This window comes from Abramis brama, assembly GCF_963993115.1.
Source record: "Abramis brama genome assembly, chromosome: 2".
Taxonomy (NCBI): Eukaryota; Metazoa; Chordata; class Actinopteri; order Cypriniformes; family Leuciscidae; genus Abramis; species Abramis brama.
In genome coordinates this window covers 13,488,319-13,515,887 of record NC_139964.1, presented here as the reverse complement: position 1 = coordinate 13,515,887, position 27,569 = coordinate 13,488,319, and the positions used below count along the sequence as shown (strand labels likewise).

Below are 27,569 nucleotides of genomic sequence, written 5' to 3'. Positions count from 1 at the left end.
CTATCTTATCAAAGTTGTGCTTATGTTTATGCTAATAGCATTGAAATATAAGGGTTAGAAACAAAATTCGGTCATGAAAATTTTTTCTGAATTTTCTGAAACCCTTTTTCTTTTAAGTCATTTTTGTGGCCATTTTATGTCTTTATTAGACAGGAAAGTATATATCAGGCAGGACATCATGGGGTGTAGAGAGAGGGATGAGATCGGAAGAGGATTTTGGCTCCGACAATCCTGCTTTTTCTTACATTTTTGGAGACAGTTGGTCCAATTTTTAAAGTCAATTAGCCCAGATTGTCTTCAGACCGTGATGGCAAAAAATTATTAAAAACTTTTGATAGACCAGACCGTACTTGTAGGACGCTTCAACAAATTTAATGGCGAGTTTACCACAGTGGAGGCTGTATCTCTGCAACACTGTGGAATATTAAGACAAAACTTGGCACACTTAATAGCCATCACACCCTAAGGGTACGTGAGGAGTTTCGGCACAGCGCCACCTAGTGTTGCCAAATAATGAAACATTTATATTTTTGCCTATAACTTCAGAATAGTTTGACCAAAAATCATAAGACTGATCTCTTTACATTCACTGTGTGGCATATCGAGTTGAACGAAACCCAAATTTCTCATGTCGGCCATTTAGAATTTTGTAGAAATATGCTGTATTTTATGAAAGTGTCATTAGCACCGAGGAGCCTAATAAGATTGGGATTATCACCACCTAGTGGTCAAAAAATTATAAAATGCACAAATATGCTTATAACCTTTGTGAATTGTGTTTGATGCTATACATCTTACCTCTTTGTGTTCTTTGGGTCTTACAGAATCTAATGATAAACAGTTTTACAACACAATACACACACAATTAGCATTTTTTCTGCCCACCATTTTAAGCATTGCGAACTCCTAACACAATTTCACACAGATCATCGTCAAATTATGCAGGTAAAAAAGTTGTTAAAAACTGTTTAATATCTTAAACCAGTTTCACATAACTCATTGTCAGATTTGATATAAAAGAGCCACATATAGTGGCTTACATATAGCTACTAATTTTCACTGCTTGTAGGATTTTTTTATTTTATTTTTTTTTTAAACATTTTTATTGGTTTTATTAAACTGTAGAAGAGGTGTTCTAATTACAAATAACACTGAATTTAATGTAATTTTTCATTCTTTCCCTTTTTTTTAATTGTTAGTAACTTTCCTTGTGAGCAATATTACATACAGAAGAATACTGATAAAAATGTGTTTTGTACAGAAAAATGTCTCAATTTTTTGATTTGACCAAATTCTGACATTCTTTTTCATTTATCATTGATCACTGAATATATCGGACCCTTGTTTGTTGAGATGTTTTGTGGATGTGTTGCTGTTAGATCAGTTCTGTCCCGCTGTCCTGTGTTGCTTCAGGAGACTTTATATTGGCATAATAATCACCGGCTGTATCTGTCACCTGATTGGTCGAGTGGGTGTGACTGGGGTTTGAATCAGGCTGCTGATTGGTTACTGTGGCGTAAACAGTAGAGACTTTTGGGCGGGTGTTGAGGTGTAATGCAGGCGTCTGATTGGTTGAAGATGCAGGTGTCTGATTGGTTGAAGATGCAGGCATCGAATTGGATGATGTTACCATGGCGACATCTGTGTTTAGAATCTCTTCATATACGTGGTCAGTCTGAAAAACAACACATACATCAATAATTTAATAGTTTACATAGATTAACCGTCTGATCTTCTACAGGTAAATATTTGAAACGTTTTACAAACGTAAAATCTGTCCTGCTACTGTATATGGCTGTGAAACCTGGAAAACCACCAAATAAATCATTGATAAATTACAAGTGTTCATTAACAACTGTCTCAGATACATACTGAAGATTTGGTGGCCTAATAAAATATCAAATGTTGACCTGTGGAGACGCATGAACCAGGAGCAAATACACATTGAAATCAAATCTATTTTGATAGATTTGAAAGTGGGGATGGATCGGTCACACACTAAGGATTCGAGGAACATAGCAAGACAAGCTCTGGACTATAACCCCCAAGGCAAGAGGAAGTTAGGGAGACCTAAATCCAACTGGAGGCGGTCCACGCTTGATGAACTGACCAAGATGGGGACCTCCTGGCAAGAAGTAAAGTCCTTAGCACAGAGGAGAGTGAGGTGGAGATCCATGGTGGACGCCCTATGCTCCCAAGGGGGCCAAGAGGATTAAAGAAAGAAGAAAGAAAGATCTTCTACAGGTAAAGATTTGAACACTCACCTCTGTATTGCGCTGCATGTTTTGCTGAAATAAAGCTGAATAAAACCAGAGAAAAGTCAATTCACACACGAAAACAAGAATATAATAATAAAAATACTCACAAAGAAACTGTTACCTGTCCCAGATTTCCTCTTCCTCTTTTTCCAGATGATGAAGGTTCCAGAACACAGAGTCAGAACCAGCAGAACCGAACCCAGACCGCCAGCAACAGAAGCCAGATCTGAAGGCAACGCTAAACACATGATATTTACATGATGAAACACAAACTGATTCTGATTATACTGGAAAATCAGCAATAACAAACTTATAACTAATATAAATTCCTTTGATTATTGTTCCATTAGGAATATTGTAATGATAAACCTCAACTCTTCAGAAGAAAATACTTCTCTTTACGGTTGATGTCAAACCAAATTAACCACATGAAATCTGATACGTGCATCATTTATATTTATACAGTAGATAAAATGTGTCTCAACAAATGTTCAAAGCAATTTCCTTTCAAAGATTGATCATGTGATCAAAGAGTTGCATTATGGGAAGTGTAGTTTGTGTGCTTACTAGTGTTTGTCTGATAGAGTTGAACTGTAGTAATTCCTGTTGTTGTTCTTGTTGTTTCAGTTTCTGTTTGATGAGTCTCTGACAGAGAGAAACACCAGTGACTGTGAATGTGCCGCTCATGCAGTGATATAATAACACATAATAATAATAGACAAAAACACACTTAACACTGTTTGCTATTGCTGCATATGAACAAATGTTGTGTTTTCTGTTCATATCACTGATTACTGATCAGATTTTATTAGTGCTCATTTAGAAGACACTTTATTATCTGAAACGATACAGTGTCACTTTGGATAAAAGTTTCTGTCAATAAATGCATACAAATCCCACATAAATAAATGCTGTGCTCATGTCACTATGAATGATTTTCCTCAGAAAAACTGTCTTAGAAACTGCAGAACAAAGAAAGTGCTAAAGAAAACACTGTCTGTAAAATGACGCGTCAAACATTCAGTTGTTGTACATTTGATTAATGTGTTTAGCCACATGAAATCTGATTTGTGCATCATTTATATTTATACAGTAGACCAAATATGTCTCCACAAATGTTCAAATCAATTTCCTTTCAAAGAGTGATCAGAGAGTTGCATTATGGGTAGTGTAGTTTGTGTTCTTACTAGTGTTTGTCTGATAGAGTTGAACTGTAGTAATTCCTGTTGTTGTTCTTGTTGTTTCAGTTTCTGTTTGATGAGTCGCTGACAGAGAGAAACACCAGTGACTGTGAATGTGCCGCTCATGCAGTGATATAATAACACATAATAATAATAGACGAACACACACTTAACACTGTTTGCTATTGCTGCATATGAACAAATGATGTGTTTTCTGTCATCACAAGAACATCATAACCTCTAAATACAATTTTGGTTTATATTTCACAGTTGAAGCTTTGATGAAATTCATGAATGCATCATTAAAATTGTGTATAGAAGCTTTATCTCTTTATTCAGTATAATCACAGTAACTTTAACAATATTTTCATCAAAACGCATGAGCGCAGATGTCAGCGGGTGCAGTGTGTGTGTGTGTGTGTGTGTACCTGTGCTGGTGTGTTCAGTGCTGCTGTTTGTATACGGACTAATGCTGGATGTTGAGATCTGGACACGTGTCGTTGTCTCTGGAGCTGAGAAATGAAGAAGAGACGTCACACCATAACAAATATATTTAGATTAGATAGCTTTTTCATTGTCATTCAACTGCACATATGAACTGGCTCATAAAAAATAAAAATAAAATAAAAAATGCTACATCATGCATTCAAATATAACACTAAAAAGAGTTTGACAGCAGCATAAAAATAATGATGTTGCACATGATAATTGGCGGCATGTAAATCCAACTGTTTGCCCTTGTTAAGTGGTGGCATAAAAAGCTGTTGCATTATCTGGCTGTTCTGCCCCGAATGCTGCGAAACCTCTTGCCAGAGGGCAGCAGGAAAACAGTCCATGATGAGGAAGGGTGAGGTGTTTTGTAATGTTTTTGGCCGGGTCAGACAGCGTTTGAGTGCAGTGAAGCGCCGATGATCTTTTCTGCTGTCCTCACCACTCTCCGTACAGACTTCCAGGCTGAGGTTTGCAGTCCCCAAACCAGACAGAGATGCAGCTGGTCAGTGTGTTCTCTATAGTGCCTTTGTAGAAAGTGCTGAGGATGGGAGGGACGGCGCAAAAAGTATAGACGCTGCTGAGCTCTCTTCACAAGAGAGGCAGTGTTGAGGCTCCATGTCAAACTCTCTGTGATCTGCACCCCCAGGAACTTGGTGCTACTGACTAATTCCACCGCAGTGTTGTTGATGAGGAGTGGTGTGTGGCTGTGTTGCTTTCTCCTGAAGTCAACAATGATCTCCTTCATTTTGTCGACATTCAGGAGCAGGTTGTTTCTGTTGCACCAGTCCACAAGCTGTCTCACCTCCTCCCTGTAGGCCTGTTCATTGGCATCCTGGATGAGGCCCACCACTGTTGTACCATCCTCATACTTCACAACCTTTTTTTTTTCTTGACAAAGTTCAGGAGGAACACGTTCAAATTATTTATCCAATCATCACGCCATTTCAATCATCACATCATTTCAATCATCACATCATTCCAACCGGCTGTCAACAATCAATAATCAACATGTCTACTCAATTAACAAAATGAGTTGAGGCCTATATATACACAATCAATTCACCTATGTTCCTCTACAGTTTTCAGCATCCCTCCTCCACCCTGTCTCCTCACACTCACCTGGTTACATTCCTAACCAGAAATATGGGGGGAATACTCTGGGTTCAGGGTATATCTGGGAACTTTACTCTGATCTGATTATTTGTAAGTGTGAACTCGTGAAGTGGTTCGTGCTGAACCTGGCATCATGGTGAACAGTAATGGACTCGATAGCCGGTGTTCAGAGAGATGATACTGGAGATGTTATTTCAAACCCTTGCAGCCTGAGGTCTGTCTGTTAGAAAGTCCAATAGCCAGTTACACAGGGGGGTGCTAAGGCACAGGGGTCCCAGTTTGCTTAACAGATTATGCGGGATGATCGTGTTGAATGCGAGCTTAAGTCCACAAACAGCGAGTGTTGTCCTCCAGATGGGCCTGGCTACAAAAGAGTAGAGAGGAAATGGCATCTCTTGTGGAGCGATTGGGGTGGTAAGCAAACTGGAAACACTCTCAGAAATAAAGGTACAAAAGCTGTCACTGGGACGGTACCCTTCAAAAAGGTTCAAATATGTACCATTTAGGTACTAATATTTACACTTTTGGTACCAATATGTATACCTTATGCACTCTTTAGGTACAAAGGTGTACCTATTGTAAAGGTACCGCCCCAGTGATAGCTTTTCTGCATTTTTTTCTGAGAGTGAGGGGTCAAATGTGGAGGGGAGTTTTGAGATGATGTGGTCCTTTACCAGCCTCTCGAAGCACTTCATCATTATAGAAGTGAGTGCAACAGGACGATAATCATTGAGGCATGTAATTATGAATTTTTTGGGCACTGGTATTATGGCAGCAGTCTTGAAGCATGATGGAACAACAGCCTGATTCAGCGAGGTGTTGAAGATGTCTGTGAGGACAAGGATCCAGCTGATCAGCGCATTCCTTAAGCACCCGTCCTGGGATGTTGTCAGGGCCCGCCGCCTTCTGAGCGTTGACTTTTTTCAGGGTCCTCCGGACGTCAGCTGTGTTAAGACTGAGTACCTGCTCGTCGGAATAAGGAACACTTTTTCTCACAGGAGTGTTGTTTAGTGCTTCAAACCATCCAAAATATGTGTTGAGTTCGTTGAGAAAGCGTGTGTTGTCCTCACAGGGTGGTGGACTCTGCATACCCTGCCACATGCGCTTGGTGTTCATAGGGTCACAGATGAAACCCTGTATTTTCTGACTATGGGCATGTTTTGCAGTCCTAATGGCACGGTTCAGGTTGGCTCCAGCTGTTCTGAGTGCCACCATGTGACCAGCTTTGAACGCAGAATTTCATTCCTTTAGCATTGCACCTGCCTCGCTGGTCATCCAGGGCTTCTGATTGGCTCGTGTGGTGATGTTCTTGGTGACACATGCATCCTCCATGCACTCCTGAATATATGTGGACACAGGCACAGCACACTCCTCCGCATTGATGTGTATCCCAATCAGTGCAGGCAAAGCGGTCCTGTAATGCTGACAGCACCCTCAGGCCAGACCCTCACCTGCTTCACTGTAGGTTTTCCCTGATAAGCAGTGGCCTGTATGCAGGATAAGCATCACAGAGAGGTGGAGCCGATGTGGGGGTGGGGGACTTCCTCAAATGCCTTCTTGGTGTTAGTGTAGGCTAGATCCAGTCTGTTCATGCCCCTGGTAGCAAAATTCACATACTGATGGAAATGAGCGAGAACTGTCTTCATTTTAGCCTGGTTAAAGTCCTCTGCCACAATGAAAACACCCTCCAGATGTCCGTTTTGCAGATCACTGATGGAGCGGTAGAGCACGTGCACTGGTTGGGATGTATACTGATGTAATAATGATAGTTGTAAATTCTGCAGAATGGTCTACATTTTATAGTCAAAAATCTATGTCCGAAAAGCAGTGACTTGAGACCACTGTGTAGGGTTGGGCTCTGAACTCTGTACTTTTAATGGCACCGACAGAATTATGTCAATACTACCGAGTACCGATTCACATTAAATCAATAGGTGTCAAATTTCAGTACCTGAAAACGCATCTGGGCACGAGCGTAAGACTATTTAAATACGAATCCTGCATGTTCTGCGTGTCTCTGTGTGAATGAGTAGCGCAGACCCTCGGTTTCATTTACCTCACACACACACACACTGAAGCACGCATGATGCTTGCAGTGTCAGTCTCACTATATGAGAACATGAATGCATGAACTTCAGTTCCAGAGCCGCTCTGAGAGTCACTGAAGCTGAAGATCAGTTAAATTTATGTTTTATGTCTTCATTTGATTACTACAAAATTCCCAACACAGAATTTGAGGAAAACAAAACATTTCATAGAAATATATATATATTTTTTTATAACTAAAATTGTTGTTTTTATTAATATTCAAGCATCACAGACGAGGGCAGACTCTATCATTATGTCATTATGGTCGCTGTGACCAAGGCAGCTCTGGCATAATGTCATTAACACTTCTACAAATGAATTAGTTTCTTTACAGTTATTGAGGTAAACATGTCTAAATCACCGAAAAAAGGTATTGTTGGGTACCGGCACCGAATTTCAGGTACCGTACCGGACCCTACCACTGTGGCATGAGTGACACTTTTCCCCAAACCAGTTAAGCGCAAACCACACCCCTTAACCGAAAACTTGTGTGTGTGTGTGTGTGTGTGTGTGTGTGTGTGCACCTGTGCTGGTGTGTTCAGTGCTGCTGTTTGTATACGGACTAATGCTGGATGTTGAGATCTGGACACGTGTTGCTGTCTCTGGAGCTGAGAAATGAAGAAGAGACGTCAAGCCATTCAAATTAAACAAATATATTAATAACACAATCATTAACCACAGCATGAAGCATAAACATTGCACTGGGTGGGATGTATACTGATGTAATGATGATAGTTGTAAATTCTGCAGAATGGTCTGCATTTTATAGTCAAAAACTCTATGTCCGAAGAGCAGTGACTTGAGACCACTGTGTAGGGTTGGGTTCTGAACTCTGTACTTTTAATGGCACCGACTGAATTACGTCAGTACAGTAGAATTTAGATATCTCAATTTAATAATAATACTAACACTAATAATTATCCAAAAAAAAAAAAAAATTTAATGAATAATCACACTTTTATTCTATGCTGTAATTTTAACAGTTTAATCATAACAGTAAAAAGTTAAATTTCATATTAAAGGTCAATTAAATGTATGTTGTATGTCTTCATTTGATTACTAGAAAATTCCCAACACAGAATTTGAGGAAAACAAAACATTTCATAGAAATATAGTTTATATATATATATATAAAAACCACGCCCCTTAACCGAAAACTTGTGTTTGTGTGTGTGTGTGTGTGTGTGTACCTGTGCTGGTGTGTTCAGTGCTGCTGTTTGTATACGGACTAATGCTGGATGTTGAGATCTGGACACGTGTTGCTGTCTCTGGAGCTGAGAAATGAGGAAAAGACATCAAGCCAATAACACAATCATTAACTACAGCATTAAGCATAAACATGAAGGATGAAGCAGATTGTTGTTTAATAATGAATATCAGGCACCTCTGATCACATTTAGCTGGATTTGTTGGTGGTGTTCAGCTCCAGCTCTACATCCGTACGGTCCAGCATCTTCCATCTTCAGGTCACTGATGGTCACTGTAAATGATCTGGCCTGACGATTATCCTTCAGTGAGAATCTGCCACTGATATATACAGTCTTTTTTCCATCAGTTTGTAGTATAAGGTCCCTCTTTTTGGGAGGTCCTCTGTAGAAGTATTTGAAAAATTTTGTATATCTTTGTGGATAACTGCACTTTATGTTCACTTGTCGCCCCTCCGTTCCTCTCACTGTAATGTCCTTAGATAGTGAACTGCTCACTACACACACACACACACACACACACACACACACACACTGCTTTACTCATGTACACTGATAACATACACCATAATATTAGATAATAAACACTTTTAGTAGAGATCTTCAGCTCTTACCCGTCAGCAGAAACACACAAACTATCAGTGGAAACTTCATTTCTTCATCAGTTCAGTTCAGAAAATCAGTCTGAAACTCTCAGTAGTTCCTCACACGACTCTCTGAAACTCAAACAGCAATAATACTGCTCTCATCTATATGTGGAGAGTAAAATAATACGCTTGTTTCTCGTCTCACGTGTTGAGAGTCAAACTCATACTGTTCACTGACTGTGGCGTTAGATGTGAAAACGCCTCTTAGTTTTGACCAGGAAATTAAATGTGAATTCACGAATCACAACCTGTTTCTGTTCTGTCTTTAAGACGCAAGAGCAGAGCAATGCATGAGCTTTGCTAATATGTATAACAAAGTTCAGATCAGATCAGGAAGAGTATTTTAATCATGTCAAAGATAAATGTTCTAAGAATCAGCTCTGGCCTCTTGGTTTTATATTCTGCAAGTGTAGATAAACATTGTGGTTTTAACACTATAGAAGCAGCGAGAGCCAAATAAGTATTTTCATAATGTCTGGACTTTCTGCTAAACTCATGCGACAGCTAATATTACACCGGATACCAGACTTTGCAGGGGAACATGTCTCACTTTATAGAGAAGTGACAGCAGAATGTAGACATGTACTCTGTCAGAGCGGAGGTCTGGTTTGAATAGGATATATGAGTATATTATATCAAAAGATACAATAGACAAAAAAGATTATTAATAAATAAATTAATACAAGAATAATATATATGAAAGGATTAATCCTGCAAAACAACCATAAAAGAATAATCATAATAATCACAAGCATTTTTTTTTTTTACTTATACACTAATTTCAAAACATGTTAATTACATGTTAAGCACTTATGAAAAAAAAGTTAAACATTTTAAGGAAACAATCGTTGCCAAACACTGTTTCTCCATCATATAAGCTCTGAGAAGAGTTGCATTGTGGGAAATGCAGTGTGTTTAGCTGAAGCCTCAAAGCTCTTCCTGTGGCTGTAGTTTCACTTCCTGTTTGCCCAGTAATGCCAAAAACATCATGTTTAACTGAAGCTAAAGGCCTCCTAATATTATAATGATAAAGTTATTCTTTAGTTAAAGCATCTCAATAGCAGTTGTTTTTAAGATACTCCAAAAATCTGTGGCATTTATACGTTGTTTTCAATGATTTATCAGAATATGCATCTTCTTTAAATGGTCATGAATGGAGAAGTGCGCTCTTTGGCTGCAGATTATTGTAGTTACAACATCAACCAGCAGGAGCGAACAGATGAAACTAACCAGACAAATCCATATACACATTAATAACTATAGACATACAAAATAATAACAATGAAACAAAATGTATGCTTACTTGCAATTCAGAATAACATGGTGAAATGTGTCCATTACACTAAAGAATATAAACATCACATGAAGATTCAGCTTTAAACATTAAATACATTTACCTTATTTCTATGATCCATATTTCTGTATGTCAGCTGTAAACATATCAGGATCAAATATAACACTGCTACAGGACTGATAATTACATTTAACAAGACCATAATCAAGTCATAATGAATCTGATCTTTCTGAATTATGAATAGAAAAGACAAAACGAGATTGGTGAGGACCCAATTTCAGTACAACAATGAACATTATGAGAAGGATGAAGATTTCTCGTGGCTCTTAAAGGGCACCTATTATGCAGAATTCACTTTTACATGGTGTATGAACGTGTGTTGTGTTGGCAGTGTGTGTACACAACCACCCTATAAAGATAAAAATCCACCCAGTGCTTTTTTTAAAATCCCCATAAATCATAAGCACTGTCTCAGAATGAGCCGTTCTCAGATTCGGGGCAATGTGACGTCACTTTGCACAGACTGTTGATTGACACTTCAGTTTGAGCCTAGACCCGGCCTGAGTGAGCTGGACACAGTCCGCCAGTGTTTCGACGCTTGAGCAGCTGTAGACAAGAATGTCTCCTAAGCGATTGAGGTGTTTTGTTGTTGGATGTAAGAATGAACATAGCAGTCTTCATTTACTCTCGTTGTTACTCGATGATGGATCAGTACTGTTCGTGATCCAGATCACAGTCTCCGGAGCGACAGGACTAACGTTGCTGACCACGGCAGAAATGAAAGTGAGAGCGCGCACTTTATGACAGCTCATCGAGTCGTTTTACGGATATAAGGTTTACCAGTTTATTAACCCCCTGAGGTCGACGGTATCGCCGGCGATACCAGCTCGCTTTTTTTTTATCAGTGTAAAAGAAACTCATAAATACTCTGTTGACTTTGATTTTCCATAGGAGTTTCATACATCAATCGATTCTGTTAAATGTGTATTATTTTTGTGTATACTCACAATAAAAACAAAGTGTTGTGCTTTTTGCCAAATAAAGAAAAATAAACACGAAGCGAGTTCTGCCTTCTCTCTGCCAGTGTAGTCCATTCTGAAATGCGCCCGAAAATGAACAATAACTCAGCGAATACTCAGTCAAACAGGCATACAGACACACAGGCATGAAGCTTGAATTCTCTTCCTTTAAATGAAGTAATTTATATAAAAAACAAATATTCCCATCTTGTGAAATCTGTATTAAAAGAGAGCGACTCCAGTCGATCTCATTAGAGCTAATTCAAATGTAATGTGACCCGCCCACGGAGAGCGTGCGCTATTCAAACGCAAATGGCTGAGGCAATCCAAGTGCAATCCTGTGAACGCCCCCATACAGCTCGAGAAAACTCACAAGTTTATTCAGATCATTACTTGTTTACACCGTCTTGCAGCGCTGTGAGGAATAATAATAATGGAAAATGTCCCTCAGAAGTGCGGGTATATCAAGGAGCGAGCTGAGGAATACTAGTAAGTTTTTTCCTTCTCACGTGAATTTCTTCACGTGGGTTTCTGTTTATGAATGAACGGCAGAGATGCGCGCTGTTTACCACAGCTGGCAAAGACAGTTTAAATTTAAATCGCGTGTGTGAATGAATGATGATGTTTTAGCAAACTGTATTGCTATACTGAGATGAGTAAAAATCGACTGAAATATGTTGAAATAAAATGTAGGCTATTTGTATAAGCAACGTATTAAACTGAAAATGAACATTTATATGCCCTAATATTTCATGAAAACAACGTTACAGTCAGGCGAAATATGAAAGACAACATTTTGTTTAGTAGATTTGGGTACAGTTTTTACTGTAGAATATACTGCCTCGTCAAATAAGCTTTTGTTTAGCAATTTCTATATATAAAATACTATTTTTGTCAAAAATAAAGTCATCAACTAAGATGTTAGCTGTTCCAATGTTGGCTATATTCAAACTAATGAATACATAGATCTTTTTACAAAGAAAGAGTACACTTGAAATATTGTTGAAATTGTAATTATTGTTGTAATTGTAACCTTTTTAATAAAATAGCAAAACATATTTACAAGATAGATGTAAGCAAAATCTTAAATGGTCAATATAAGTCTTCTTCTAAATATATCTTTTGTCCTTGCATTGTGGCTCAGTCAGTGTCACACCTGAATGAATGGCTCATTATGCAGAGTGGGATGGGACATTGTATTTCTCAGGTGTAAACCACTCCTCGTTCACGCCCCCCTCGCATATTGGCTTTCCAAGCAAAACCTGTTTTACATCAATTTAAATCAATGTATGGTTTTATGTGAACGATAAAGCAAGACTATTTTCACATAATTTTGAAGAAAAAACTATAGGCGACGACATCCATTAGTCAAAAGTCTTATTGCCACATATTTAGTATGTGTTTTGTGGCCTTATTTCTGCAACTTTCATTTTTATTTTTTCCAATAACCACGCATAAACATTATTCTCTTAAAAATTCAAACATATACATGCATGTTGATCAGATATTTTGGTAGCCCTGTTTGTGCTATATAGAGTGAATTTACACCTTTGCCATTAACATGTTTATAAATAACTGAAAAAAGCACAAATGTCAGAGCATGTCAGAACACCTCCAGGGCCCAGAAAACAGCTCAGACTCCAGAGGGTTAAGCACAGACTGAAAAGGTGTGTATATTTGTTTACTGTTAGTTGTAACGAGTGTTTTGTGTACTTCGCTGTGTATGTTGATGATAATGAAAGGGAGAGAGAGAGAGTTTATGGATAAGACTTTAATGCGCACTTCTTATACTGTGTTTATTCAGCTCTTACAGTGATTCTCTGGAGTAAAACTAACGCTTCATCTTTTGTGTGATGTACAATAAACTTCACTGAACTCATCAGTATATTTTGGTCATCATTCGGACAGGGTCTGCTACAGCAGGCTTGTATTAATAGTGGATAAAAGCAGATGACAAATAAGTTATAACCACAATTAAGCTAAACTATACCTGTTCAATCTCCATACAGCATATATTCTCTGGCTCTGTGGGCATTATTGTCCGACTCAGAGTCGAAATGAACACCACTACTGAGAGTTTCTGTTCTGATATTATCAGCTGAGATTGTCCTGACTGAAGCGCGAGCTCGTGAGGCTCCGCCCCCTGTGACTTATTTGCATTTAAAGGGCACACACTAAAACAGCGCGTTTTTCTGAGCCCCAAAAAATGACAATTTAAACATGCTGTAAAAAATTATCTGTTGGGTATTTTGAGCTAAAACTTCACATACACACTCTGGGGACATCAGAGACTTATTTTACATCTTGTGAAAAGAGTCATAATAGGTGCCCTTTAATATGTTTATGAACGTTTATTATATAATAGGCTTATTAGTTCAAATGAACTCATTTGTGTCGTGGTGTTTGTTAAGAAAAAACACAGCTCATGTAAACCACTGTTGTTTCTGTGTCCTTGTCCTCTGGATTACACACTCTTAAAATTGATGTGTTAAAAATGAACACAAAATATGTGTAAAAGGATTTGTAACACATTTTGTGTTACTACAGACACATGATGTGTAAATATTGTCCTTAACTGTTTACACAATTACTGTGTTAAACACATTTAGTAGTACATGTTTATATAAAAGGCACATATTCTGTTGCAAATACTCAACGGGCGATGTCAACTTTAATGATTGGATTTATGCATCATGTTGCAAATGTGAATAAAGCATTTTAACTCGCTGGGGGAAAACAACTGTTGGGACTACGCAAATGTTCTTGCTGCGCCTGCGCAGTGGCGTTCTTTTCCAACCGACGCCGACCTAGCCAGCCATCAGAAATGCGTCTGTCTTCCCAGGTGAGTGAATATAATTAAACGTGTAAAATAATAAATATTTCTCCACCTAGCATGAGAAAGAGTTGTGTTAAATGTCCAGGAAACATAATTTGTTTGTTTTAACCGTTTTTATGCCATTTTCATGTTCCGTAGCCGAATATGTTTTGTGTGTTAAGTTAACGTTAGCGTCAATTGGCAAGCGAGCTCTCACGCTTTGCAAAGCTGTTTAGATATTTATTTATTGGGTATGACTGCTAATAATTGTTTTTAAAAAGACTTAAAGGTTAATATACATGGCACCTTAAGTTTGAACTCCTAACAGTCATTTTACCAAAAACTATGCAGTGGTTAAAAGGAAGGTTGTGGCGATGAGTGTTGTTTGGTTTTTAAAAGCGCGCCACTTTGTGCTACCTTGCTTGTCACTGACTATTTAAAATGTATTGATAACGCGATACACTTAACGTTTAAATTTTCTCATTATTAAATTATGAACTTGTATGATTACGGCATTAAACTAAGCTGCAGAGAACTTTACACAAAGGTTGTTTCATAATTTGTTAATATTAATAATTTCTTTGTTTCTGTTTTATGCACTGCAGGTGGACATTGAATTTTCCAAGATGACAGATGGGAAAGAAGACATGTTTATCAAGAAATGGGAGGGGACGATTATCCCAAAACTCAAGGAAATAGCATCCTTTGAGAAAAAAACGGACATCAGAGTTATTGGAGAAAGCTGAAAATCAGCAGGATGGTAAGATTTTCTTCTTTTATTTCTGTAGCATGTGCACTCATTTCTAAATTGGGTTTATGTGAAAATGACATGTACATTTTATCCTTCAATTCATGATTTAAAGGTAATCATTTCAAACCGAATTTTGTTTTTAATCTTTTGCATGTGACCTGCATCTTTACTCCATCAAGATGAGCTGTGTTACACTATGTTAAGGATCCTTCTTCCACCCTCGGCATCTAGGAGAAGCGTCGCCGGCAGTAAATGCTGTGTCAATTCTGCTCTCTCATACTTGTTGGAACTGGTGCCGGTATGCATTGTTAGCTTTTTATAAAGTTAAAATGTCACATGCAACAACATTTTCTGATGCTTTTCATTGTTTCATTTCTATAGGCTGGTACCATTGTGACGGTCTTTGCTTCGAGAAGGCATGAACGGGTCTCTAAGGTCAACACAACCTCAGCTGGTTTCTATCGGCTCTCCAGGACATGAAGCCCAGTATGTAATTGTGGCAAAGAATGACTCTCTTGCTTTTCCACTTGATGTTAAAAACTTCACTTGTGCCGTAGACAAACTTTTCAAATTCTACTGGCTGTGTAATCTTCAATATCCATGCCAACTGTCTTCAGTTTTCTCATTTTTTGAGTATGTATATGACCTGCCTTTGTCCCAGTCCACTTGCAAACGATCAAAGGTTAAGGAATTGATTGCCAAATTGCAGTCTCATGCCTAATTGAAACAGACCATGTATACCTGTCCAAAGTGCTTGCAAAATAACCAAAACCTAACATTAATCTGTAGTAAAAATGGTTGCCTCAGAACATATTATAGTTTTAATTCATTTTCTAAACATCTTAGCAGAGCTCACTCTAATTCAAGCCCTGTCGTAGAGTCTGGACACACTGAAAAAAGCTGATGTATTCTGTCAAATTGATGAAAGCAGAACAAATAATCTAAGAGAGAATGTCGAAATGTCTGAAACAGTTTGTTGAAAAAGTGTTTGATGAATGTTTTATATGATTAATGTTTTGAAATGCATATTTTTTTTATCAAAAGTATTTTTTACAGTATGAATTCCATGCTAAAACTAGGAAAAAAATGCAAAATAAACAGTATGTGAACCGTATTCTATGCTTCAGTGTGATTTCATGATAACTACATATTGTATTCTGGTCTAGCTTTTTCAATAATATTTTATAATAAAATAAATCTATAACACACTGTTGTGTTAGATGTATACAAAAAGGACACATTAATGTGTTAACTAAAGTAACACATTTGTCTGTGTGTTTTCACAACACATATTCTGTGTTGTATTTTAACACAACATGTGTTGTCCCTGAGCACACTCAGAACATGTGTTGAAAACGACACATGTTGTGTTGTTTTCAACACATTTGTTTTAAGAGTGCAGTGATGTCCAGTGTCTTTGATCGACAGTCACAGGAAACTTCAGTTAATTAGTTAGTTAAAGTGCCTCTATTATGCTTGTTTGAATATTCCTCTCATGCAGTGTGTAATAGAGCTGTCGGTGAATGTAAACGGTCTGCAAAGATCTGAAGTCGAAAGTGCACGATAAAATTTAAGTTACTGTCTCCCAAAAGAAAGAATCGACTCTGAAGCACCTAAACGAGTCGTCAGTAACTCCAGTCTCACTTCTGTGACATGCATACGTAACGCAGTAACACATTTGCATAATGCCTGCCTATGGTTTTCATTGGCTGCACCACATTCAAAATGTGGAAATAAACATATTCCTTTGTGTCTGAAGAAAAGTCTTGAGAAAATAAAACAACTGATTCCCTCCACACTGACCTCTGATGGACAACATGAGAAAATGAACCAATATTCCACTTTAATGCATCTTTATTGCATCACTGAGGCGACACAATCAAACTAGATCACGGCAAAGTGATGCAGTCTAACGTTAACCTGCTGAAGACTTCATAATGACTGATACGACAGACTAAGTGCAAGTATGAAAGACACACTGACCTTTCCATTCCTTTAGGTGTGTAATTGTATTTTAGAAAAAAAAGCTTTTGTTGTAAATCTATTACATGTACAGCATCTCCACTAATCTTACAACACAATTATAAGTCATTTAAAGGGATGGTTGATTATGATTTCACTTTTCTAACTTTAGTTAGTGTGTAATGTTGCTGTTTGAGCATAAACAACATCTGCAAAGTTACAACGCTCAAAGTTCAAAGCAAAGGGAGATATTTCCTTTTAAAGAAATTGCTTTTTAAGGACTACAACAAACGGCTGGCAGGGACTACACAACATTCCTCCCGGGTTAGTGACATCACTAACCCTAGAATTTACATAAACCCCGCCCCCTCGGAACATGATTTATAGATTATCAAGACAGAATATGCTAATCAATGACTAGAAGACAACTACACTTAAGCTGCATACATTCATCAACTAACCATTCAGAAATGTTGTCTACATGTTGTCACTTCTACTTGAGTGTCTCCATCATTAGCTGCGTTTACATGGACACTTATAATCAGATTGACGGCTCAATCAGACTAAAATACCTTCATGTAAACACCTTAATCGATCTGATTGAGCTCGATCCGAATAAAATTTCGATCGGATTGAAAGGGGTGGTTTATTCCTTTTGTAATCCGATCGAGAGAACATGTAAACACTTGATCGGATTGAAAACCTAAACTGAAAGGACTGCGCGTGTGCAATGACGATAAATAGCGTAATGACGTATGACGCGCGGAACGAGCTGTTCTTCCTGTTGAATAAAGTGTCATATTAATAAGTTTCCCGTCATTCTAAAATTCTCATTTCACTCGCGCGTCTGTGAAGTGAAGCAGGACAACGTCCCACCAGTCCTTGTTTTGGATTCTCATCCACAGACGACTGGTTTTGGCTGCGGGGAGGGGCATTTTTACTGCGTAATCAATATATAAGCAGCACGGCAAGACTGTTAATATGCTCTAAATTATGACCAGAGACAAATTAATATTACATCTCCTGTTTAAAACAAATAAAGAACCAATAGAGGAGAAAGTAATGCGCGAACAGCAGGAAACTCTGTATATTTGTGCAGTGTGCGCATGTCAAAAAATCTATTCCGATTTGAAACTCGTGACATGTAAACACGCACATCAATCCGATTACTTTATTTATCGTCCATGTAAACACTGTGTTCGGATTCATCAATCGTATTGATTTCATTCCGATTGAACCAAAAGGTGTCCATGTAAACGTAGCTATTGTCTGACTCTGGTTTGAACATAAAAGGCTAAAAGTTTTTGAAATTTTCAGTGCATGTCTGTGTGGGGAGGTAATCGAAGCTCCACCCCCTGTGCCAGGGAGCAGCAGCTCATTTGCATTTAAAGGGACAGACACAAAAAGGGTGCGTTTTTGCTCACCCTCAAAAAGTGGCAATTTTAACATGCTATATAAAAATATCTGTGGGGTATTTTGAGCTTCACATACACACTCTGGGGACATCAGAGACTTATTTTACATCTTGTGCAAAGGACATTTTACCACCCCTTTAAATTCTCAATCAAAATCTAATCAAATCTATACTGTTCTTGAAAAGTTGTTGAGGTTTAGTAGCAATAACCCATTAACCCCTGCTGGTAGATGTCATATTAACTCCATTAACCCCTGCTGGTAGATGTCATATTAACCCCATTAACCCCTGCTGGTAGATGTCATATTAACCCATTAACCCCTGCTGGTAGATGTCATATTAACTCCATTAACCCCTGCTGGTAGATGTCATATTAACCCCATTAACCCCTGCTGGTAGATGTCATATTAACCCATTAACCCCTGCTGGTAGATGTCATATTAACTCCATTAACCCCTGCTGGTAGATGTCATATTAACCCATTAACCCCTGCTGGTAGATGTCATATTAACTCCATTAACTCCTGCTGGTAGATGTCATATTAACCCCATTAACCCCTGCTGGTAGATGTCATATTAACCCCAGTAACCCCTGCTGGTAGATGTCATATTAACCTCTGCTGATAGATGTCATATTAACCCATTAACCCCTGCGGCCATTCAAACAATGTTTCTTGATTAAAAAAAAAATATATATATATATATTTAAATTAAATTTAAATTGTAAAAGTCGCATAATTTTACAGTAGATACTGTCTTTCATTTCACAGTTCAGGAAAGCCATTAGTGAAGGTTTGAGACACCAGTCTCAGTTTTATTACTAAGAGGTTAGTTTTGTTACCCAGATCTGGCGACACTGACTCTGAAACACCAGAATCATTTCACACAGTGTCTCCAGGAGAGGAGCAGAGGATAAACAGGGTAAAAAGAAGGGAATTCACCTTTTATTAGCTTTAACTGTAGATGAGGTGTACTAAACTTAACCCTAACTTTTTTTAACAAATAATCACAAAAGAATTCAGCTTATCTTGTTAGTAAGATGACTGTGAACTTTATTTATACATTATGCACTTTATAAACTGTTTTGTACAGAAAAGTGTGACAAAAGATTGAATAATTAAAACATTTTTGAGAGTCTTTTTCATTTATGGTTGATCACTGAATATATCGGACCCTCGTTTGTTGAGATGTTTTGTGGATGTGTTGCTGTTACATAGATCAGTTATTTCCCGCTGTCCTGTGTTGCTTTAGGAGACTTTATATTGGCATAATAATCACCGGCTGTATCTGTCACCTGATTGGTCGAATGGGTGTGACTGGGGTTTGAATCAGGCTGGCGATTGGTTACTGTGGCGTAAAGAGTAGAGACTTCTGTACAGTTGTTGTGGTGTGATGCAGGCGTCTGATTGGATGAAGATGCAGGCCTCTGATTGGATGAAGATGCAGGCGTCTGATTGGATGAAGATGTTACCAGGGTGACGTCTGTGTTTGGAATCTCCTCATATATGCGGTCAGTCTGAAAAACAACACATACATCAATAATAGAATAGTTTATGTAGATAATTCTCTCTGTTGATCAATAAACACTCATTTAACATGTATGTCTGATCTTCTACAGGTAAAGATTTGAACACTCACCTTTGTATTGTGCTGCATGTTTTGCTGAAATAAAGCTGCATGAAAATAGAGAGTCAGTCAATTTACACACTAAAATAGAACTAAATAATAACACTAATAATAACAAACAAACTGTTACCTGTCCCAGATTTCCTCTTCTTCAGGATGATGAAGGTTCCAGAACACAGAGTCAGAACCAGCAGAACCGAACCCAGACCGCCAGCAACTGAAGCCAGATCTGAATGTATTATATTGTATAAAACACAATGCTGATTATGATATTACTGTTAAGTGAACAATAACATTCTTATCATTTATATAAATAATTTGTATTATAGTACAATAGAATATTATATTGTGTAACTGAAATGAAATTCAATGGTAAACCTCAACTCTTCAGAAGGAAACGCTTCTGTCTGTGGTTGATGTCAAAGCAAGTTAACCACACGAGTACGTGCCTCTACAAATGTTCAAAGCAATTTCCTTTCAAAGAGTGATCATGTGATCAGAGAGTTGCATTATGGGTAGTGTAGTTTGTCTTCTTACAAGTGTTTGTCTGATAGAGTTGAACTGTAGTATTTCCTGTTGTTGTTCTTGTTGTTTCAGTTTCTGTTTGATGAGTCGCTGACAGAGAGAAACACCAGTGACTGTGAATCATGCAGTGAGAACATGAACACATATAAACTCTAAAGCTCTACATTCACACACAAACCATTCACATCATGTGTCATTTTTAATAACCGGGAGCAAACATCTGAGGACTGAACCTTCAGTCTTCAACAACTTTAACACATTTAATCTCAAAGGAATCATCTAATATATATTTATGACTTCAAGTACATTTAGAAGCACAATATTGAAGAAATAAGAGTCATAAAGAGCGACAGACAGAGGAACTGACCTGATTGTGGACTCAGTTCTGTTGTACTGAAAGATGACGGTGTTTTTGAAGAAGGGCTGATGGTTGAAACTTCAGTGGTCTTTTTACCTGAAGGGTCACAGGAAAGATCAACTTAAAACACTGACATTGAAGTTCATTTAAAATACATACAATATTTCATTCAATCTCTGTTTTAATCACTCTGTTTCTTGTTGTGCCAAAGAAATCCAGTAAAGTCACTTTAACGCACTACCAAGTCATAGTTATAGTGACAATTGGACCCTAATATAAAGTGTGACCAAAACATGGGAAATCTTTTCTTTGTACTTTTGTCAGTAAAATAAAGTTAAAACATAATTAACAAATCACAGATTCTTCATTTGTATTGCATTTTACAAAATTATCCAACTTTCCTGGATTTGGGGTTGTACAATATTAATGACTTGATCTCTCACTCTCAGCTTGTTTCCATGCAGTTCATTTCTGCTATTAACAAATGTAATCACTTACCTTCTTTAACCAGCAACACAATCTCTGAATAGTCATCAAAAATAATCCTCCTCACACCACACCAGTATTGGCCTCCATCCTCTGTTCTCAGATCAGTGATGGTGACGGTGAAAACTCTGGCCGTCGTGTCGTCAGTCAGAGAGAATCTCTCGTCTTTAGCTGGAGATCCTGATTTAACCATGATGTTTTTATTTCCAATGATGGGACACTCCCCTTTACAAAAATACTTTGAATGTGATTCATATCCAGATTCATATGAGCATCTGATGTCAACTCTCTCTCCTCTGTATCCAGTAATTGTCTGTGGAGCTCCAACAACAACAGCTGAAAACACAAATATCATTATATAGAGCTGTTATGTGTGAGCAAGAGACATAAGCAGGCCAGAATAATAACTGACAAATATCATCCATATGAGTCTGATGATCATGTGATAACAGAGGAAAAACAAGAGAAGATGTCAAACTCTGTGTAAAAGAGCTGAGAGTCTCAAACTCACCTGTACAGATGCTGGAAAAGAGCAGCAGGACGTCCAACATGATGAAATTTGACAAGCGTTTCGCTTAAATAAAAGACCAAATTCTGTGTGACAAACGTTACTGTCGTTCTCTTCCGTACTGAGTGAAAGAGCTCATATGTGATGTTTCACTATAAATGAGCTATAGGTCAAAGAATAAAGAAGCGAGAGAGAGAGAGAGAGAGAGAGAGAGAGAGAGAGAGATAGAGAGAGAGCAATGCATGAGCTGTGCCAATATTTATACCAAAGTTCAGATCAGATCAGGAAGAGTATTTTAATCATGTCAAAGATAAATGTTCTAAGAATCAGCTCTGGCCTCTTGGTTTTATATTCTGCAAGCGTAGCTAAACATTGTGGTTTTAACACTATAGAAGCAGCGAGAGCCAAATAAGTATTTTCATAATGTCTGGACTTTCTGCTAAACTCATGCGACAGCGAATATTACACCAGATACCAGACTTTGCAGGGGAACATGTCTCACTTTTTAGAGAAGTGACAGCAGAATGTAGACATGTACTCTGTCAGAGCGGAGGTCTGGTTTGAATAGGATATATGAGTATATTATATCAAAAGATACAATAGACAAAAAAGATTATTCATAAATTAATTAATACAAGAATAATATATTTGAAAGGATTAATCCTGCAAAATAACCATAAAAGAATAATCATAATAGTCACAAGCATACTTTTTTTTTTTTTTTTCTTATACACCAATTTCAAAACATGTTAATTACATGTTAAGCGCTTATGAAAAAAAAAAGTAAAACATTTTAAGGAAACAATCGTTGCCAAACACTGTTTCTCCATCATATAAGCTCTGAGAAAAGTTGCATTGTGGGAAATGTAGTGTGTTTAGCTGAAGCCTCAAAGCTCTTCCTGTGGCTGTAGTTTCACTTCCTGTTTGGCAAGTGTGAGCCGAAGACATCACATGTTTAACTGAAGCTAAAGGCCTCCTAGTATTATAATGATAAAGTTATTCATTAGTTAAAGCATCTCAATAGCAGTCGTTTTAAAGATCCTCCAAAAATCTGTGGCATTTATACGTTGTTTTCAATGATTTATCAGAATATGCAGCTTCTTTAAATGGTCATGAATGGAGAAGTACACTCTTTGGCTGCAGATTATTGTAGTTACAACATCAGCCAGCAGGAGCGAACAGATGAAACTAACCAGACAAATCCATATACATATTAATAACTACAGACATACAAAATAATAATAATGAAACAAAATGTATGCTTACTTGCAATTCAGAATAACATGGTGAAATGTGTCCATTACACTAAAGAATATAAACATGAAGATTCAGCTTTAAACATTGAATACATTTACCTTATTTCTATGATCAATATTTCTGTATGTCAGCTGTAAACATATCAGGATCAAATATAACACTGCTACAGGACTGATAATTACATTTAACAAGACCAAGTCAAGTCATAATGAATCTGGTCTTTCTGAATTATGAATAGAAAAGACAAAACGAGATTGGTGAGGACCCAATTTCAGTACAACAATGAACATTATGAGAAGGATGAAGATTTCTCGTGGTTCTTAATATGTTTATGAACGTTTATTATATAATAGGCTTATTAGTTAAAATTAGCTCATTTGTGTTGTGGTGTTGGTTGAGGAAACACAGCTGATGTAAACCACTGTTGTTTCTGTGTCCTTGTCCTCTGGATTACAGTGACGTCCAGTGTCTTTGATCGACAGTCACAGGAAACTTCAGTTAATTAGTTAAAGTGCCTCTATTATGCTTGTTCGAATATTCCTCTCATGCAGTGTGTAATAGAGCTGTCGGTGAATGTAAACGGTCTGCAAAGATCTGAAGTCGAAAGTGCACGATAAATAAGTTACTGTCTCCCAAAAGAAAGAATCGACTCTGAAGCACCTAAAAGAGTCATCAGTAACTCCAGTCTGTAGTAACTCACTTCATAATGACTGATACGACAGACTAAGTGCAAGTATGAAAGACACACTGACCTTTCCATTCCTTTAGGTGTGTAATTGTATTTTAGAAAAAAAGCTTTTGTTGTAAATCTATTACATGTACAGCATCTCCACTAATCTTACAACACAATTATAAGTCATTTAAAGGGATGGTTGATTATGATTTCACTTTTCTAACTTTAGTTAGTGTGTAATGTTGCTGTTTGAGCATAAACAACATCTGCAAAGTTACAATGCTCAAAGTTCAAAGCAAAGGGAGATATTTCCTTTTAAAGAAATTGCTTTTTAAGGACTACAACAAACGGCTGGCAGGGACTACACAACATTCCTCCCGGGTTAGTGACATCACTAACCCTAGAATTTACATAAACCCCGCCCCCTCGGGACATGATTTATAGATTATCAAGACAGAATATGCTAATCAATGACTAGAAGATAACTACGCATAAGCTGCATACATTCATCAACTAACCATTCAGAAATGTCCTGTTGCTTCTACATGTTGTCACTTCTTCTTGAGTCTCTCCATCATTGTCTGACTCCGGTTTGAACATAAAAGGCTAAAAGTTTTAGAAATTTTCAGTGCATGTCTGTGTGGGGAGGTAATCAAAGCTCCGCCCTCTTAAAGGGACAGACACAAAAACGGTGCGTTTTTGCTCACCCTCAAAAAGTGGCAATTTTAACATGCTATATAAAAAATATCTGTGGGGTATTTTGAGCTTCACATACACACTCTGGGGATATCAAATACTCAAATACGCAAAGGGCATTTTACCACCCCTTTAAATTCTCAATCAAAATCTAATCAAATCTATATTGTTCTTGACAAGTTGTTGAGGTTTAGTAGCAAGAACCCATTAACCCCTGCTGGTAGATGTCATATGAACCCCATTAACCCCTGCTGGTAGATGTCATATGAACCCCATTAACCCCTGCTGGTAGATGTCATATGAACCCATTAACCCCTGCTGGTAGATGTCATATGAACCCCATTAACCCCTGCTGGTAGATGTCATATGAACCCCATTAACCCCTGCTGGTAGATGTCATATTAACTCCATTAACCCCTGCTGGTAGATGTCATATGAACCCCATTAACCCCTGCTGGTAGATGTCATATGAACCCCATTAACCCCTGCTGGTAGATGTCATATGAACCCATTAACCCCTGCTGGTAGATGTCATATGAACCCCATTAACCCCTGCTGGTAGATGTCATATTAACCCCATATGAACCCCATTAACCCCTGCTGGTAGATGTCATATGAACTCCATTAACCCCTGCTGGTAGATGTCATATGAACCCCATTAACCCCTGCTGGTAGATGTCATATTAACCCCATTAACCCCTGCTGGTAGATGTCATATTAACCCATTAACCCCTGCTGGTAGATGTTGAAACTACACTATACGGCTTCAACAGCATCTTTCTCCATTGACAGCCATTCAAACAATGTTTTGTTCTTTATTGTTTGTTATATATTAAGTTATACATTAACTTTATTTATACATTATACACTTTATAAACTGTGTTTTGTACATAAAAGTGTGACAAAAGATTGAATAATTTTAACAATGTAGATTTTACCAAATTTTGAGAGTCTTTTTCATTTATGGTTGATCACTGAATATATCGGACCCTCGTTTGTTGAGATGTTTTGTGGATGTGTTGAGATGTTTTGTGGATGTGTTGCTGTTACGTAGATCAGTTCTGTCCTGCTGTCCTGTGCTGCTTCAGGAGACTTTATATTGGCATAATAATCACCGGCTGTATCTGTCACCTGATTGGTTGAGTGGGTGTGACTGGGGTTTGAATCAGGCTGCTGATTGGTTACTGTGGCGTAAACAGTAGAGACTTCTGTACAGTTGTTGAGGTGTGATGCAGGCGTCTGATTGGATGAAGATGCAGGCGTCTGATTGGATGAAGATGTTACCACGGTGACGTCTGTGTTTGGAATCTCCTCATACATGCGTTCAGTCTGAAAAACAACACATACATCAATAATTGAATAGTTTATGTAGATAATTCTCTCTGTTGATCAATAAACAATCATTTAACATGTATGTCTGATCTTCTACAGGTAAAGATTTGAACACTCACCTCTGTATTGTGCTGCATGTTTTGCTGAAATAAAGCTGCATGAAAATAGAGAGTCAGTCAATTTACACACTAAAATAAAACTAAATAATAACAATAATAATCACAAACAAACTGTTACCTGTCCCAGATTTCCTCTTCCTCTTCTTCAGGATGATGAAGGCTCCAGAACACAGAGTCAGAACCAGCAGAACCGAACCCAGACCACCAGCAACAGAAGCCAGATCTGAACATATTATATTGTATAAAACACAATGCTGATTCTGATATTACTGTTAAGTGAACAATAACATTCTTATCATTTATATAAATAATTTGTATTAAAGTAAAATAGAATATTATATTGTGTAACTGAAGTGAAACTGCAATGGTAAACCTCAACTTTTCAGAATGAAACGCTTCTGTCTGTGGTTTATGTCAAAGCAAGTTAACCAAACCAGTACAATGTTCAAAGCAATTTCCTTTCAAAGAGTGATCATGTGATCAGAGTTGCATTATGGGAAGTGTAGTTTGTGTTCTTACTAGTGTTTGTCTGATAGAGTTGAACTGTAGTATTTCCTGTTGTTGTTCTTGTTGTTTCAGTTTCTATTTGATGAGTCGCTGACAGAGAGAAACACCAGTGACTGTGAATCATGCAGTGAGAACATGAACACATATAAACTCTAAAGATCTACATTCACACACAAACCATTCACATCATGTGAATATGAACAAACGTTTATTGATTTACACTGATTACTTTCAACTGAAAACATTTTAATGTTCATTCTAAAGAATTTCAATTGGACCCTAATATGAAGTGTGACCAAAACATGAAATGTTTTCTTTGTACTTTTGTCAGTAAAATAAAGTTAAAACATAATTAACAAATCACAGATTCTTCATTTGTATTGCATTTTACAAAATTATCCAACTTTTCTGGATCTGGGGTTGTACAAGATTAATGACTTGATCTCTCACTCTCAGCTTGTTTCCATGCAGTTCATTTCTGCTATTAACAAATGTAATCACTTACCTTCTTTAACCAGCAACATAATCTCTGAATAGATATCAGTATTATAAGCCCTCTTCACAGCACACCAGTATTGGCCTTCATCTGCTGTTCTCAGATCAGTGATGGTGACGGTGAAAACTCTGGCCGTCGTGTCGTCAGTCAGAGAGAATCTCTCGTCTTTAGCTGGAGATCCTGATTCAACCATGATGATTCTATTTCCAATGATGGGACACTGCCCTTTACAAAAATACTTTGAATTTGATTCATATCCAGATTCATATGAGCATCTGATGTCAACTCTCTCTCCTCTGTATCCAGTAATTGTCTGTAGAGCTCCAACAACAACAGCTGAGAACACAAATATCATTATATAGAGCTGTTATGTGTGAGCAAGAGACATAAGCAGGCCAGAATAATAACTTACAAATATCATCCATATGAGTCTGATGATCATGTGATAACAGAGGAAAAACAAGAGAAGATGTCAAACTCTGTGTAAAAGAGCTGAGAGTCTCAAACTCACCTGTACAGATGCTGGAAAAGAGCAGCAGGACGTCCAACATGATGAAATTTGACAAGCGTTTCGCTTAAATAAAAGACCAAATTCTGTGTGACAAACGTTACTGTCGTTCTCTTCCGTACTGAGTGAACAATGTGTGTCAGCAACTTAAATATATATTTCCTTCCCCTTCTGTCTCTGTAACCACATCCAGCTCTACAGGACATCAGTGATGATTCACCAAACTTTATTAAATATATA

General features: G+C 37.6%; 3 protein-coding genes and 1 long non-coding RNA gene across 5 annotated transcripts in view; 1 reads left to right on the top strand and 3 right to left on the bottom strand.

Moving 5' to 3' along the window:
- The window catches only part of LOC311077729 (uncharacterized protein), a 136,855-nt gene extending 114,980 nt beyond the window's left edge, over positions 1 to 21,875 (bottom strand). Inside the window, exons 1-7 of one of the 2 annotated variants that reach the window (XM_084106342.1) lie at positions 21,745 to 21,875; positions 21,246 to 21,569; positions 20,757 to 20,843; positions 20,402 to 20,479; positions 19,995 to 20,093; positions 19,877 to 19,911; positions 19,273 to 19,754 (exon numbers count right to left, since the gene is read on the bottom strand). In XM_084106342.1, coding sequence (XP_083962468.1) covers positions 19,461 to 19,754; positions 19,877 to 19,911; positions 19,995 to 20,093; positions 20,402 to 20,479; positions 20,757 to 20,843; positions 21,246 to 21,569; positions 21,745 to 21,784 — 957 coding nt within the window. In that variant the 5' untranslated portion in view covers positions 21,785 to 21,875 and the 3' untranslated portion in view covers positions 19,273 to 19,460. Of the gene's footprint in view, positions 1 to 19,272; positions 19,755 to 19,876; positions 19,912 to 19,994; positions 20,094 to 20,401; positions 20,480 to 20,756; positions 20,844 to 21,245; positions 21,570 to 21,744 lie in introns of those variants that run through there. The other variant, XM_084106343.1, reaches the window with a different exon arrangement.
- LOC311077718 (uncharacterized protein) lies at positions 955 to 9,351 on the bottom strand. Its single transcript, XM_084106328.1, has 10 exons — positions 8,952 to 9,351; positions 8,517 to 8,834; positions 8,323 to 8,406; positions 7,657 to 7,740; positions 3,868 to 3,951; positions 3,446 to 3,523; positions 2,826 to 2,903; positions 2,380 to 2,496; positions 2,265 to 2,299; positions 955 to 1,675 (listed from the first exon to the last, which is right to left on the bottom strand). The coding sequence occupies exons 1-10, from the start codon at positions 8,989 to 8,991 to the stop codon at positions 1,376 to 1,378; spliced, it is 1,218 nt and encodes a 405-aa protein (XP_083962454.1). The 5' UTR covers positions 8,992 to 9,351; the 3' UTR covers positions 955 to 1,375.
- LOC311078124 lies at positions 13,933 to 15,616 on the top strand. Its single transcript, XR_014605059.1, has 4 exons — positions 13,933 to 14,139; positions 14,718 to 14,872; positions 15,043 to 15,161; positions 15,245 to 15,616. It is a non-coding gene; the product is annotated as an uncharacterized lncRNA (long non-coding RNA).
- Positions 21,876 to 25,164: 3,289 nt separating the features above from the next.
- LOC311077733 (uncharacterized protein) lies at positions 25,165 to 27,452 on the bottom strand. Its single transcript, XM_084106350.1, has 6 exons — positions 27,333 to 27,452; positions 26,831 to 27,157; positions 26,338 to 26,415; positions 25,937 to 26,041; positions 25,819 to 25,853; positions 25,165 to 25,696 (listed from the first exon to the last, which is right to left on the bottom strand). Exons 1-6 carry the CDS (start codon positions 27,370 to 27,372, stop codon positions 25,325 to 25,327), a joined length of 957 nt encoding a protein of 318 aa, XP_083962476.1. The 5' UTR covers positions 27,373 to 27,452; the 3' UTR covers positions 25,165 to 25,324.
- Positions 27,453 to 27,569: the final 117 nt, after the last annotated feature.

Coding starts and splice junctions, on each gene's coding strand:
- LOC311077718 (XM_084106328.1), bottom strand. CDS start 8,991: ATGAAGTTTCCACTGATAGTTTGTGTGTTTCTGCTGACGG. Junction 8,407..8,516: donor CCAGCTAAATGTGATCAGAG/GTGCCTGATATT, acceptor CTCATTTCTCAG/CTCCAGAGACAGCAACACGT. Junction 3,524..3,867: donor CACTGAACACACCAGCACAG/GTACACACACAC, acceptor TCTCTCTGTCAG/CGACTCATCAAACAGAAACT.
- LOC311077733 (XM_084106350.1), bottom strand. CDS start 27,372: ATGTTGGACGTCCTGCTGCTCTTTTCCAGCATCTGTACAG. Junction 26,042..26,337: donor ACTCTATCAGACAAACACTA/GTAAGAACACAA, acceptor TAATATGTTCAG/ATCTGGCTTCTGTTGCTGGT. Junction 25,697..25,818: donor ACATGCAGCACAATACAGAG/GTGAGTGTTCAA, acceptor GTTGTTTTTCAG/ACTGAACGCATGTATGAGGA.